General features: G+C 44.6%; 1 protein-coding gene across 1 annotated transcript in view; it reads left to right on the top strand.

Moving 5' to 3' along the window:
• The window catches only part of LOC116976742, a 415,857-nt gene that overhangs the window by 348,288 nt on the left and 51,061 nt on the right, over positions 1-16,508 (top strand). Inside the window, exon 27 of the mRNA XM_033026631.1 lies at positions 6,273-6,351. Coding sequence (XP_032882522.1) covers positions 6,273-6,351 — 79 coding nt within the window. The remainder of the gene's footprint in view (positions 1-6,272; positions 6,352-16,508) is intronic.

Raw genomic sequence — 16,508 nt, 5'->3', positions numbered from 1 at the left:
GTTCTTTGAAATACCTCACTAGCAGAGCTTATACCAAAAGGCATGCAAAGAAATATGTATCGCCCGAATGGTGTGCTGAAGGTAGTTAACTTAGGAGTTGTGTTCCAGCGGAATCTGCCAGAATGAACTCTTGGCATCGAGTACTGTGAATACAGTCACTTCAGCCAGCTGCGCTGCAATCTCGTCCACAGTGCGCATGGGATAGTGAGGTCATTTAATGGCTGTGTTTAAGTCCTTGGAATTGATGCAAATCCGTATTTCGTCCTTATTCTTCTTTATTGCCACAACCATGGTCGAGACCCAATCCGTGGAGTCAGCGATGGGGGCAATAACACCTAGAGACACCATTCTGTTGAGTTCCCTTTGAACACGTTCCCGCATGGCATGGAGAATCCTATGTGCTGGACGGAAGTACCTCAGGGTTGATTGTAATTGTGTATTTAACAGGCAACCTGCCCAGCTTGTCAAACAAAGGTTTGTATTGCGTCAGGATTTTTTGTGTAAAGTCACAGGTTGTGGTCAGATGACAAACAAGGACTGAAAGAGACAAGCCCCAGGTCATGACAGGCGTTGACACCCAGCAGGGATGGCACATTCTCACGAACAACACACAAATTCAGTTTGTGGATACGTGAGTTAAGACAGCAGCATAACTCAACTTGACCGGTAGGGTGCACTGGACCTGCAGCAAATGGCAGAAGGGAGGCATCTGTAGGAGTGATAGTCTCTGTTTTTCATATCTTTTTAAATTCAGATAAACACATCACATTACACCTGGCTCCAGTATCAACTGGCAGAAAAGGTTTCTTGCCATTAATGAGCAAAGCAACGTTGGGATCTTGATGTTTATGTGGTAAATCAGACAGGGAGTGAACATCCAAATCAGAATCTTCGCTAGCAGGCTGAAAATCCATGGGAGCTGGTTGAGAGCGTTCCGAGAGCAGGTTCTCATGGTCGAGTGAATTGACAGGTTGTCTTGTTTGAACTCTGTTGCTACTCGAGTGGCAGTATTTGAAGAAGTGGTTCCTTTCTTTACAGAAATATCAACATTTTCCATATGCAGGGCAACGATCACGAGCTGCAACATGCGAACACCCACAGTTAAAACAATTGTCTATGAGTTTAGCGATAGAACGATGGGCACTTGAGGAGAAAGGCGAGAGATTTGATTAAATGTGGTGACAACAATAATGTCATGAACAGAGTGGGGGCCATGTCCCAAAACTTTTGTATAAGTATCAGCCATTTCAGCAACGCGGCAGCGGTTTTCAGCAGCCTCTAGAGTAAGTTCAGTATCGCGCAGAAACTCGTCCCGTAATTTATATATTTTTTAATGTTTATTTTATTAGAAGCAATTGTACAAGAATAAAGCAATCGGCATAACAATTATACAATTTTCGTACAGCTTCATTTTTAACACTTTATAAATTAATACATGAAACGGAAAACAAAAGTAAAAAGTAAAGAATGAAGTGCGTGAAGAGAAAAAAAAAAGAGAGAAAAAAAACGGAGATATGTCCCACTATCCTTCCCTCCCCCCCCCCCCCCCCCCCCGCGTCTCGGTCCTTTCAGTGATCCACATCTTCACTGTGGGAACTGTTATCTTTTTCCAGAATTTGAGTATACGATTTTTCGCAGTTATTAAGCCGTAGTCAAGGAAACGCTTTGGAACCGTAATTTATCATTGCGGACACCATAGACCAGACGGTCACGGGCTACGCTGTCACATAAATCTCCAAAAGCACACCGACTGGCATTGTGCTTCAAAGCACTTACATACGTTTCAACAGGTTTGCCATGTCTCTGGCTTCGTGAGAAGAACAAGTGTCTCTCCATGACTAAATTGGTTGTAACTCACATAACTGTCGGAATTTGCGTAGCAAGCAGTCGGGGTCCCGGATAAATTTAGCCGGAGCAATCTGGTCAAATCTAGCAGGTTCATAATGAAATCTTCTGGCACACCGAGCAGCTTCTGTGCCTGCTAGATTAAGGAGTATTGAGGCACGAACACATGGAGCAGCAGCTGGGTGAGCCGCGTGTATGTAAATGGTGAAATCCTCTTCAAATATGCACCACCGTTCTGTGAGGTCTTTGTCAAACACCAGGATCTCTGGTTTTCTGAGAGCAGAAGCCATAGTAGAACATGTACTGGATAAAATAACAAACTAAAATAAAAGCAATATAATTAGGCAAGGAGTGAGTCCAAGTTTTCTAACACCATGTTGTTGGAACCTGTTGTTCAAATGACTTAACTCACGAACAGTGATTAAGATCAAAATACTTTTATTAGCAATACAGCATAGGTAACTTCATCTTAACACATAACTCAAGACTGGGGAAAAAAGAGAAAACAGGCTTTCTATTAAACCTGTGGGTGGAGTGACACTGATCTACAGTACCTTAACTACCCCGCAGGAATTGAGGCTATTCACTGCCCTAAGAACTTTTATATTGTGCAGCCAACAGTCGGTACAGTTTAAAACATACTCGAAACAACAAACTGACCTGTTTGCAAATACAGAGCTTGTCTCCCTGATGGAGAGAGAGGGGAAAGATTGTGAGTAACCGGGCAAGTGTGAGGTGCGGCAAGACCCTGAATTACAGGGAATTGGACCAATCCCATTGTGAACCATACCAGCCCGACCACCCCTAAAACAGATGAGGGCTTTTCTGGCCTTGGTTAATTTCTACTGGCAGTGGATACATTAAACTACCACAGCAATTCTCTCTCACTCCAACAAGAAGAAGACCTTCGCAACTTAAAAACAGTGCTGGCTACTGCACAGCTACTGCATGCCTTAGTCGTTCCAGTCCAATTGGCCATTAATAAGTGCAATGCCCATATGAGTGGCCACAACGAAGTATCCCGGGGGAATCCCCCAGCTAACATTACTGCCCGCACAGCAGATTACGAATTCTGCACATTGGTCCCCGCAAAACCAAAGATTCTAGTAGACAGAACGGCTCTGTCAGAAAAGTGGAATCCAGATTGAGATGTTGGATGTGATTGGAAATGCCTTTATCTCAGGAAAAAAAATCTGTTAATTTGAAATTGTGCATGTTGGAAGATAGACTGAATGAATTGGAAATAATTTTTAAATTGTTTTTTTTTTAAATAATGATCCATTTTTAAAGGGTCTGCCTTGTAAGTAGTTACAGAGTTTAGGTCAAGCCTTGACTGAGACTGGACAGGATCTTAGTGATGAATTAATTACATATGCACAGCAATTGACCCGAACCTTGTCAGTCTTACGGAAGACACTGAACCACAGAAACGCAGAAACCACTATCAGCTGACCATAACGGCGAATCCTTACAACTAGGAGACTATGTAATAATAAGTAACTGGGAGAACGGTGGAAGGGGCCCTTCCAAGTACTACTGACTACACCTCCAGCAGTAAAGGTCGAAGATCATCCTCGTTGGATACACCTAACCGATTGCAAAAGAATTGGTAACTGGAAAAAGGATAACTAAATTAATAACTATATATTAATAATATATATATAACATTTTTTTCATTTTTTTGGTTTATTTTATTAGAAGTTAATACAGTACAAAACAATACAGTGACACCTAATTTTAGGTGCCAACTATGTCATACTGTAATCCATTCTATGTACAACCTCTAGTTTTATGTTATTAGAAGGAAGTAAGCAAGACAAGAAAAAGAAAACAATAGAAAGGGGAAAAATAGATGGTAGAGTGTAGAAAAATGTGAAGTGTGTATATAAAAAATAAAAAATAAAAAGTGGGAAGTAGAAATAGAAGAGAAGGCCCCTTAAAAGAGAATTTTTCAAATCTATATTCGGAGATGTAAATCTATCCACGTCATGAATTGAAATCAGCAATTTTGGTCTTTATTTAATTTGGTATCTTCTCCTATTATTCCAAATATAATACATTCCATTTTGGGTTCTATTCTTGACTTGAAGAGCTTTGTAAATATATCACTCCAAAATTTATTCAACTTTGTACATCCTACAAATGAATATTAGCGTTTTGAAACAAACATTTATCGCATCTGGGAGAGACGTTTGGATAAAATTTATTCAACCTCGTTTTGGAATAATAGTCTATGTAATAATTTGAATTGAATTAAATTAAAGTCTGGGATGACAGATGGCACAATGGGCTAAGTGTTCGGCTGGCAACCGGAAGGTAGCTGGTTCGCATCACGCTTGGAGTGCATACTGTCGTTGTGTCCTTGGGCAAGACACTTCACCCACCTTTGCCTGTGTGTGTCCTTGGGCAAGACACTTCACCCATCTTTGCCTGTGTGTGTGAATGTAATTATGTGAAGCACTTTGGGGTCAATGCAAGTTGACTAAAAATGTGCTATATAAATAAAGACATTTAATTTAAATTATGTCTTGCGTTAATAGAACAGTTATGTGTATTCATCAAATACTTTTCCCATCTGTCCTTCGAGATCTTTATCATTAGCTCATGTTCCCAATCTTCCCTTAGTGCTTCTGTTGAGGGTGATTCTCTATATAATATATTATTATAAAAATATGATATTAATTTTTGTGAATCAGCCTTAATATTCATTGCTTCTTCTAAAGGGTCTAAAAATATAGTTTGAAATCTATGTGTATATTTCTTCATAAAGTCATATATATATAACAATTTTAAAGGATGGTACACTCCCCCATTTAAACCAGGTTGGAAAATAGATGAGACCAGAATTTGGAGAATTCCCCAACTGAGACTAGTAAGTAATCCCCGTAAACCAATAAATGCCACTTGTCATTGTAACAACCCAAGAAAAAGAGTATATTTGGGAAACAACTCACGCACCACAATCTCTTCTCTGAGACCACCACAACCAGTAAATATAACACACTTTGTATGCGGGTTATGAGCATACCCTTGGCTGCCAGGGATGTCGCCGGGAAACAACAGCATTTGGGATATGAAGGTAGAAATTAGAATATGAAATTCAACTAACAACTTTCACACAGAACACAGTGAACTCGCAGCTGTGAGGAAAACAGGCTTTCCTATCTGATTAGTATGTTGGGTTTGTGCCATATCCTAATGCATGCTGAAGAAGGTATCCCTTCAAGGACTGGTTTAAATCAAATTACAATCGGACACGTATGCCTCCATTTCTGCAACTGATTAATAAATATAATAATAAAACCCTTTCTTACTATAATATGTATTGATCATAAAGATCCGTCAGGTTGGCAGTGACATGCATTGGTACAATGAAGGAAGTGGGAGCTGGTGGCCATTCAGATGGTTTGGTGGACTCTGGGTTACTGCGTTACATTATGGCTATCTTTTTTCGCTCTGATTTTTATTGTTAGATTCTTGTGACCATTGTGTACCTACCACGGACTGTAAATGTTATCATGTAATGATAAGAGGAAGGAATGAAAGAGTTTAAAGATTTGTAAGTTACAAAATGGATTTTGCTGTAGATTTAGGAGTTAGAAAATGAATGCCTAACCTTTCTCCTACTACACTAGCGAGAGTTCTGCATAAACACCAAGTGTCTTTTCCCATAATACAAACACTAGCGAGATTACAGCACAATAACATGAATGTTTTGCCTTTCTTCTCCAACACAAGCAAGATTTCAGCACAATAAGACTCGATATTTTTGCTCTATGATATAAACAATCAGAAAGATGTTCAGATAACTCGGTTCATAACCTTTACTCTGCAGATTGTAATGTACAAACAATTAATCAACACGGTCAAAAAACACGAGTGCTTGAATCTGCAAAAAATAGCTCCGTCAGCATAACCATATATGGGCTAACTTCCTCTATCGGAAGAACCTGCCAATCCTCTGATTTTAACCATATATGAACAAGGCAAGAGGTTGCACAATGCTCTAAGATAAAGAATTGCTGATTATTAGGGTATAAATATATCTGAACATTACCTCTGCATGTGAAGAAAGAGGGACTCAGTAGTCTGTGTTTACATACTGTGAGAGCTGTCCTCCCACTCCCGCCTGGCAAAATAAAGGCGTCACTGTAGTACTGAATTTTGTGTTACCTGTTTGAAGCAAATTGAACTTTAACATAGCTTCTGGTAATTGGTTATTAAATATTTTCTCCTGTGTTTGAGAATGGCACTATAAAGAAAAGGCATGTTTATATGGATTTAAATTGGAAAAAATACTTTTGAGCAGTTTTAAAGTAGGACATGGTACAACAGTAATTTTAATTAGCTCTGTATAACTTCACAGACATTGAAATATAAACTCTTGAAGAGTAGAATTATTTGTGTCATTTTTGCTTTCTTTACAGGAAAGCAGGAAGGGAAATAACAGTGGAACAGTTACAGCATGCAAGTTGAACAAGTGTAGGAACTCTACTGCCATAGAAGGTAAAAATGTGTCATGTAAATTAACTTGTCTGAAAATTGGTACAAATCTTACCCATCATTAGGTTTTTCCATGTCATTTGGCACTTACAGGCTTTTTGTGGCGCTTACAAACTATTCGTATCATAAATTTGGCAAGCAAGCTTAAGCACCCATTTTCTTATCTACCAGTCAACTCGCACAGCTCAGTAGAATTTCCACTGCAAATATGAGCTCTTCCTCTGACCCTGCAGCCTTTGCATCTGCAGGCCACCAATGATGCCAACCTAAGTACGCTGAATTTGACAATTAAATAGCAGGAGGTACATTGTTCTTTAGGCCGGTAATCCTACCCTGTTCTAGGATATTATAAGCATGCTACGGAGGCTCTTAAATGATATGTACCAGTTCCTTCAAATGATTCAGAAAATGGAGGTTAAATGTAATATGCTGTAAATTGGAATGTTACCAAATGGCCAACTCCAGGTCGGCAGAGGAACGGCAGGTGAAACAGTGCGGGGATTGGCTGAGAAGGTAAGCTCTTGGGAGGTTTTTTTCAGTTTCTTTTCAGTGGTAATTAATTTAAATCTGGACGGAACCAGCCAACAACACATACGTTCAAGGTCGGCTGATGAGCGGCAGGTGAAAGAATACGGGGATTGGCTGAGGAATTAAATTCGTAAATTGGCGAATTAGGCAGTTTATCAGCCAATATAAGCACGGTTTGCTCTAGGGGAGCGGCCTGTCGGGGAGTGGCCTTGTCGAGGGAAGTGCCTTGTGAGAAAGTGCGAGTCTTTGGCTCAAGATTCTTATGAGAAAAATGCGAGTCTTTGGCTCAAGATTCTTATGAGAAAAGTGCGAGTCTTTGGCTCAAGTGGCTTCGGCGAGGAGGCTGAGGGAGGAGACTCTGCCAAACTTGAAGAGGGCGAGAAGTGGTGAAGAAATGACCGGTAAGCTGATTCAGTGTGTTGCTTGCTGGATGTGGGAGATCAGGGACATTGATGGTGCCTCTGGCTGCTACAACTGTGGAAAGTATGTCCAGGTTCAGCTCCTGAAGGACCATGTTGGGTCACTGGAGAAGCAACTTGATGAGCTCAGGATCATCCGGGAAAAAGAGTTTCCTGGACAGGACCTACAGTGAGATCATTACACTGAAGATACCCAAAGAGAGAAGGTGGATGACGATGAGGAAGGGAAGGAAGCTTGGAGTACTGGAGACCCCGGGGGGTGTACCTCTTGAAAACGGTTCACACTCTTGGAAGCTGTTGGGACAGAAGACACTGCTATTAATGGGGGACACGTCTGCGAGTCAAAAGGTGACACTGAAGCAAAACCGAAGAGACAGACGTCAGGCAGAGCTGTGGTAGTAGGGGACTACATCGTGAGAGGTACAGACCAATGTTTCTCTGGCAACAGGCGGGATTCAAGGATGGTGTGTTACCTCCCTGGTGCCAGGATCCAGGAGGTACCGGATTGTAGAGCATCCTGAAGGGTGAATGTGAGCAGCCTGTAGTGGAGTGCTTGTCGGCACAAATGATGGGAAGAAGAGCAAAGAACTCGGAAGAAAGCTGAAAAGCATGACCTCCAGGATGGTTATCTCCGCTTTGCTTCCAGTTCCTCATGCTGGTGATGGCAGGAACATGGAGATAGGGGATCTGAATGTGTGGCTGAGGAGCTGGTGCAGGAAGCAGGGATTTAGATTCTTAGACCACTGGGATCAGTTTTGGGGTAAGGATGAATTGTACAAAAGGAAAGCATTGCACCTTAACAGGCGGGGGACCATCATTCTGGCAGGTAGGTTTGCCAATGCTACACGGGTGGGTTTAATCTAAATAGTGGGTGGGAGGAGACAAACTGGAGATCTAAGGATGGAGTTAAAGGGAATGAGAGTATAAGAAAAGTTGAGACACTAGAGTTAACGGGGCAGAAAGTTAACGGGGCAGAAAGCTCAGGAAGAAGGGATAGGAGATTATGGCCAAGTGAAATAGGAATTAATATGGAAGGTGAGGGCAGTAATGGATTAAAAGAATAAAATATGAAAGCACGAAGTATGAGAAATAAAGTGGATTAGCTTCAGGCTCAGTTAGAAATTGGCAAGTATGATGTTGTGGGAATTACAGAGACATGGCTGCAAGGGACCAGGGCTGCGAACTGAATATTCAAGGGTATACGTTCTATCAAAATGACTGAAGAAGGGTTTCGGCCCGAAACGTCGCCTATTTCCTTCGCTCCATAGATGCTGCTGCACCCGCTGAGTTCCTCCAGCAATTTTGTGTACCTATCAAAATGACAGGCAGGTAGGCAGTGGGGGTGCGTAGCTCTCTTGGTGAGGAATGAAATTCAGTCCCTTGTGAGGAGTGACATAGAATCAGAAGATGTAGAGTCAGTATGGATAGAACTGAGGAATTGTAAGGGTAAAAATACCCTAATGGGAGTTATCTACAGGCCCCCAAACAGTAGCCTGGATATATAGTGAATTCAGAAAGTGTTCAGATCCCATCATTTTTTCCACATTTTGTTGTTACAGCCTTATTTTAAAATGGAATAAATTCTTTTTTTTTAATCATCAATCTACACACAGTACCCCATAATAAAAAACCGAAAAAGGTGTTTAGAAAATTTTGTGGAGTAATTAAAAATAAATAACTGAAATATCACATTTACATAAGTATTCAGACCCTTTACTCAGTACTTTGTTGAGGCACTTTTGGCAGTGATTACAGCCTCAAGTCGTCTTGGGTATGACGCTACAAACTTGGCACACCTGTATTTGGGTAATTTCTCCCAATCTTCTCTGCAGATCCTCTCAAGCTCTGTCAGATTGGATGGGGAATCTCCATGCACAGCTATTTTCAGGTCCCTCCAGAGATGTTCGATCGGGTTCAAGTCCGGGCTCTGGCTGGGCCACTCAAGGACATTCACAAAGCCACTCTTGCATTGTCTTGGGGTTGCTATCCTGTTGGAAGGTGACTCTGCCCCAGTCTGAGGTCCTGAACGCTTTGGAGCAGGTTTTCATCTAGGATGTAGATTGGCTATAGCATGTTAGCCAATTAGAATGCTTAGTAATTATAACCCCGCCTAATTATAACATTCATCGTATAAGATCCTATGGTGTTGCTGAGGAAGTTTAGAGAACTGTGTGACCTGCCGTCTAACAGAATCCTTGAGAGAACAAGATTTTTTGCTCGAATGCATCAGGCTGATGAGCCTGTGGAATGATTCATCAGTGACCTGAGACACATCAGCTCTCGATGCAGATTTGGTGAGTTGACAAATGAGTTTGCGATAAAATTGTGGGAGGAATGAGCGACCGCAAGCTGCGAGCCGAACTGCTGTGGAATGCAGAACTGACTTTCATGCTTGTCGAATGGCTGAGATTGTGGCACCACTGTGGCTGATTTTGATAGCGCGAATGCTAATCAACAGTTGAATGTGAATCTGGCTAGTTACTCTCAGCAAAGATTTCTCAATGCGTCCAGCAAAGATCAGAACATGCCTAACACGAGGTGCACAAACTGTAACTATTTCCACCCCAGGGGGCGCCAATTTTGTGTAGCCCATGGGAAAGTATGTCATAATTGCAAGAAACTCAACCACTTTGCTGATTGTTGTCGATCCAGTGGGAGTACAGCTTCAAGGATGAAGCTGCACCTGATTCAACAACTCTGATTCTGATTCCCATGAACAAGACGAATCTTCCCACGGGAACGACTCTGATAAGACACTGAGTCTACCGTACTTTCCCTAAACCTGCGCACCCCAGGCAAAGTGACTGATCCTGCTGTGACCATGATAATCAATAACAAACCACTGATACCGGCGCCTGTGTGAATGGCATGTCACTCAAAGTGTTCAACAAGATAAGAACCACTGAGCTCATGAAAAAAGACTCCTCTACATGCTTACGGAGAGGAAATTCTTCACCCACTGGGCAAGGCTGATTTCAAATGTACCATCAATGAACAGACCAAAGACTTGCTATTTTACATCGTTCAGCCAAGTTCTGAAACCCTGCTAGGCATCGATGCGTGCCATGACCTGGGTTTGGTCTATTTCAGGCGTGCTGTCCACAAACTCTGTTTGACAGAGGAACCAACCAGACAGATGCTATCCAACTACAAGGATTTGTTTGACAACAAACTCGGCAAACTACCTACTATATACAAGATCATTGTTAACCATACAGTCACCCCAATCGTACGTGCCCCTCACCGCATCCCGCATGGTATGCGTGAGCAAATACACGATGAACTGAAACGTATGGTCTCCATTGGAGTTCTTGCCGAAGTCAGCGAACCCTCCGATTGGGTTTCCACCATGGTTGTCACCACAAATAAAGACAAAAAGGAGTTGCGCATCTGCATCAATCCTAAAGATTTGAACACAGCAATCAAACGCCAACACCGAAGACGTAGCGGCACAAATCGGTAACGCAACGGTTTTCTCAGTCATGGATGCCAAAAACTCGTTCTGGCAAATCCCGTTAGACCGTGCTTCATCGGCGTTAACAACCTTCTCCACCCCGATCGGACGTTACCAATTCCTAAGAATGCCCTTTGGCATCAACTCTCCCACGAAGTTTTCCAGCGTGCAATGGAACAACTGTTCGCAGAATTCCCCTGTGCCATCATAGTTGACGACATCCTAGTTTATGGCCATGATGCCACCGAGCACGATGTCAACCTACGTAAAGTACTGGACTGTGCCAGATACATCAATTTAAAACAGAACCCTCTGAAGTGGAAGTTCAGGGTTCCCGAAGTCACTTAGGTAGGTCTCGTGTTCACCAGCAATGAGCTGAAACCCGATCCGCTGAAGACTGCAGCAATCAACGAGCTGCCGGTACCAACTGACGTCACCAGCCTACAATGATTTCTAGGCATGGTCAACTACCTGGGAAAATTTGGCCCCAATCTCAGCGAATTGTCAGCCCCTCTGCGGCAACTAACCCACAAGGACAACACCTGGTCCTGGTACCCAAACCACCAGCGAGCTTTCAAGACTTTAAAATTACAGCTCGCCAGTGCACCCACTCTGTCCTACTTCAATCTAAACCTGCCAGTCAAGATTACCTGCGATGCATCCCAGTATGGACTAGTCAAGTCAAGTCAAGTCACATTTATTTATATAGCACATTTAAAAAACAACTCTCGTTGGCCAAAGTGCTTTACATTTGTTATAAGAATAGCACAACAAAACAGACTACATACACATATACATGTGGCCCTCACTCAGAGGACGTCAGGAAAGGCTTGGGAGCATAGATAAGTCTTTAGTCTTGACTTAAAAGAGTCGATGGAGGGGGCAGTTCTGATGGGAAAGGGGATGCTGTTCCACAGCCTGGGGGCTGCAACCGCAAAGGCGCGGTCGCCCCTGAGCTTATGCCTAGACCGTGGGATATTCAGCAACCCCAAGTCGGCCGATCTGAGGGGCCTGGAGGTGGAGTGGTGGGTGAGAAGATTTTTTATGTAGGTGGGGGCAAGCCCATTGAGGGCTTTGTAGACATGGAGGAGTATCTTGAAGTTTATACGGAACCGCACAGGGAGCCAGTGGAGAGAGGCCAGGATCGGGGTGATGTGGTCCCTTTTTCGGGTGCCCGTCAGGAGTCTCGCGGCGGCGTTTTGGACCAGTTGCAGGCAGGACAGGGAAGATTGGCTGATGCCAGTGTAAAGGGAGTTGCAGTAATCTAGGCGGGAGGAGATGAATGTGTGGATGATCTTTTCCAGGTCATCAAACTGGAGGAATTATTTTATTTTAGTTATCGTCCGAAGCTGAAAGAAGCTAGCTTTTACCACGGCATTGATTTGTTTGTCAAATTTCAGTGCTGAGTCAAATATCACGCCAAGGTTTTTGACGTGAGGTTTGAGTAGTGGGGTAAGGCTTCCAAGGCTGCCTGCTATCATTTTGATTGAGTCCGAGGGGCCGAGAAGGATGACCTCAGACTTACTCTCATTTAGTTGGAGGAAGTTCTGGGCCATCGAACACTTTATATCCTCGAGGCAGTGGGTAAGGTTAAGCAGATTTGATTGGTTTTTGGGCTTCAGGGGGAGATAGAGTTGGGTATCGTCTGCGTAACAATGGAAGGAAATGCCGTGCCTTTCAATGACTTGGCCTAAGGGGAGCATGTACAGGGAGAAGAGAATGGGGCCAAGGATGGAACCTTGTGGAACCCCACAGCAGAGATTAGCTGGGGAGGAGAATGAGTTGCCTATGTTAATCGAGAAACTCCTACCTTTGAGGTAGGAGATGAACCAGCTCAGGGCAGTGCCATCAATACCAACCCCAACCCGGAGACGGTCAATTAGGATGGTGTGGTCGACAGTATCAAATGCTGCACTGAGGTCAAGAAGGAGCAGGATTGCACAGTCGCCGGAGTCAACGGTGAGGAGTAGGTCATTGTGTACCTTCAGCAAGGCAGACTCTGTGCTATGGTGAGCCCTGAAACCTGATTGGAAAGTTTCCAAGATAGTGTTTTGGTGAAGGTAAGGTATAAGTTGACTTAAAATAAGTTGACTAGTTGCTGCATGCCTGCAGACCTCTTTCAACGGCGATGTCATGCCGGTATCCTACGCATCACGAACACTAACAGATACCGAACAGCGCTATGCACCAATGGAGAATGAACTGCTCTCCATAGTTTTTGTCTGATCTAAACACAAATACTTTATTTTCGGCAAAACTTTCACGGTAGAAACTGGACACCAACCGTTGGTTACTATCCTAAGCAAGCTGATCCATGCAGCCCCAGCAACGCTTCAACGCATGATGATGCAGCTACAACGGTTCGATTTTCGCATCGTCTACAAAAAGGAAAAGACATGCACATCGCAGACACTCTATCTTGAGCACCACGTGCTACAAGTGAACAACACCCATTTGATAAAGATCCGTTCTGAAAGTTTCTTTCATTCCAACTGACCGCCTGCGCCGCCTCGCCGAACACACTGCCGCAGACAAAACCTCCCAGCTGCTGACTTCAATCATCAAAGGCGGCTGGCCAAATAAACAGTCCAACACCCCCTCTGAACTGCGACCCTACTTTTTGGTACGTGACGAACTTGTGCTACAGGACGGAGTGATAGGAAAGGGCCATAAGACGGTCATCCCCCCCCCCCCCCCCCCTCTCTCTGCAAAATTAGTATTACGAGGAGATCCACGGTGGCCACCCAGGCGTTGAAGCCACCCTACTACGCGCTAAAAGAATGATCTATTGGCCCGGAATGACCAAGTACATTCGGGAAAAAACAGAGTCATGCGCGATCTGCAACAGACAGGCACCACACCAGCAGAAACAGCCGCTGTTGTCCCAACCTGTCCCTTCTTCTGCCATGGTCGTCCGTGGCTGCTGATATCTTCGACTTGCGCGGGAAGCACTATCTCATGTTAGTGGACTTGTACTCTAGTTGGTTTGAAATTGACTTTCTACCAACCATCTCCTCAGAAATAGTCATCCAGAAACTCCAACAGCACTTCTCCGTACATGGCATTCCAGCCCGCCTTCAGACTGACAACGGGACACCAGTCAAAAGTTTAAAGACATTGCCAAGCGCTGGAACTTTAAACATGTCACCAGCAACCCAGAATACCCACAGTCCAATGGACTTGCCAAACGTGCTGTCCGAAGCGCTAAACAACTCATGGAACGCTCCTACCTGGCCAAATCTGACGTCTACCTGGACGTGTTGAACTTGAAAAATATTACCAGAGATAATGTTCTAGGCTCTCCAGCCTAGCGACTGATGTCCCGCCGAACGAGACCTCCACTGCCAGTGACGCAGGATCACTTAAAGCCCAAAGTTTTCTGCTGTAGTTCAAAAGCGCGTGCAATCCAATCGAGACGAGCAGAAACGTGCCTACGACAAAACCAGCAAGCCACTTAAGCCACTAATTCAAGGTCAAGTGGTTAGTCTACAGACAGACAATGGACATAACAAACTGGGGTTCATCCACGTTCCTACCTTGTCGATGTCGGTGGTACCATCTACAGATGCACTCGTCAACACCTCCTTCCAGTGAAGGAACAACGTCCGGCACTCCAGGGTCCTGAGGTCCCTCCACTGAACTTTAAAGTGATCGCTGTTCCAGCCGTTCCAGGACCTGCTGCTGCCACTCCCCATCACTTCCCGTGTCGGTTTGCTCAACCCTTCCTCTTTTGTAACCGGTTCACCGGTACCCCCGCGACGGTCTTCCCCTACGGTCTCTCCCCAGAGCCCCTCGGGCTCACCCAAACGTGCCCTCAACTTTTCGGAAGAAAAGGTTGATGAAGCAGCTCCTTACCATATGGGTTAGCAAGCCGCCTGTTAGATATGGCAACTATGTTTAATCAATGTTTAACCAATTATGTTTAGCCAATATTATTAGATATGGTATTTTGCATTTAACAATTTATGTATTCATCGTAATGATATTGCTTCATCTACTTTTAATTTATAGAAGAAGAGATGTAGATTGGCTATAGTATGTTAGCCAATTAGAATGCTTAGTAATTATAATCCCGCCTAATTATAACATTCATAGTGTAAGATCTTACCCACTGTCTACCAGTTAGAGTAGCAGTGTGAACGTGTGATGACCTGCTTAGTAGTTAATGACTTGAACAATAAAGATGCTTGTGTTTCAACCTGTTTCTTTGTGTGTTATGTGTGGGGGGTGGTGTGGGGGGGTAAGGGGGAAACCGTTTCGGCCGCCTCTTCCATGGAGAGGCGACTTTTTCAGGCCGCCTCCCCCGTGGCCTAACAGCAGGGATCGGCGCCGACTTTCCCGGAGACGCGCCTGGAGCTTCAGCGGCGGGCGCAGCGTGGACTCTCGGCGCGGAGCGGGTGAGACCTCGCTGGAGGGGAGCGCTCCGTTACGCTGGCCCGCGGCAGCCGGCAGCCTGAAGCAGCGGTCTGCAGAACTCCAGCTGGTGCGGCGTCTACAGCCCGGGATCTCACGGTGGGGACCCGGGTGGAGGAAGCTTCCACCGCCGGCCCGCGGCCGTCTTCTACCGCGGGTGCGGTATGGACTTAACATCACCCCTGGAGGGGAGCTTCGACCGCCGGCCCTGCAGACTGCGGTGCTTCCGGCTGCGGCACGGCAGGTATTTTAAAACTTTGACCGCCGGCCTGCGGCCTACACCAGCCTGAAGCCGCGGTCTCTGGTTGGGAAGAGCCGATCCTGGACTCACCTTGACTTTGACTTTGTCCCTTACCATCTGGACGCCCGCAGCAACGGCTGTGGAGGGTGGAGGTCCCGACCACGGGGGAAAATGGAGGAGGACTGGCCAAGCTCTCTGCCTTCCACCACAGTGATGAATGCTGTGGTGGATGTTTGTGTAAAATTTTAATGTGGTTGTGTTCTTTATTATTGTACCGCTGCTGGCAACCCAAATACCACCGACCTTGGTTGTGTGGCAATAAAATTATTTCTTTCTAATTTGGACTCTTTACAAAGGATATCTCTGTACTTTGCTCCATTAATCTTTCTCGCGATCCTGACTAGTCTCCCAGTTCCTGCCACTGGGAAAAACATCCCCACAGCATGATGCTGCCACCACCATGCTTCACCGTAGATATGGTATTGGATTGGCCAGGTGATGATCTGTGCCTGGTTTCCTCCCGACGTGATGCTTGGCATTCAGGCCAAAGAGTTCAATCTCAGTTTCATCAGACCAGAGAATCTTGTTTGAGTGTCTTTTGGCAAACTCCAAGCAGGCTATCATGTGCCTTTTACTGAGGAGTGGATTCCTTCTGGCCACTCTACCATAAAGACCTGATTGGTGGAGTGCTGAAGATATAGTTGTCCTTCTGGAAGTTTCTCCCATCTCCACAGAGGAACTCTGGAGCTCTGTCAGAGTGACCATCGGTTTCTTGGTCACCTCACTGACCAAGGCCCTTCTTGGAGTCCTGGTGGTTCCAAATTTCTTCCATTTAAGAATGACTGAGGCCACTGTGCTTTTCAGGACCTGCAACGCTGCAGAAATTGTTGTATACCCTTCCCCAGATCTGTGTAGTCATTGAGAGTAGGGAAGCTTCAAACATGATAACATGATTTGAGAATTAAGGGACTGGAGTTTAGGGGTAACATGAGGGGGAACTTCTTTACTCAGAGAGTGGTAGCTGTGTGAAATGAGCTTCCAGAGGAAGTGGTGGAGGCAGGTTCGATTTTATCATTTAAAAATAAATTGGATAGGTATATGGACG

This window comes from Amblyraja radiata, chromosome 9, assembly GCF_010909765.2.
Source record: "Amblyraja radiata isolate CabotCenter1 chromosome 9, sAmbRad1.1.pri, whole genome shotgun sequence".
In the NCBI taxonomy this organism is placed as follows: domain Eukaryota; kingdom Metazoa; phylum Chordata; class Chondrichthyes; order Rajiformes; family Rajidae; genus Amblyraja; species Amblyraja radiata.
The sequence above is the reverse complement of the archived record's forward strand: the minus strand, read 5'-3'. Positions and strand labels throughout refer to the sequence as shown.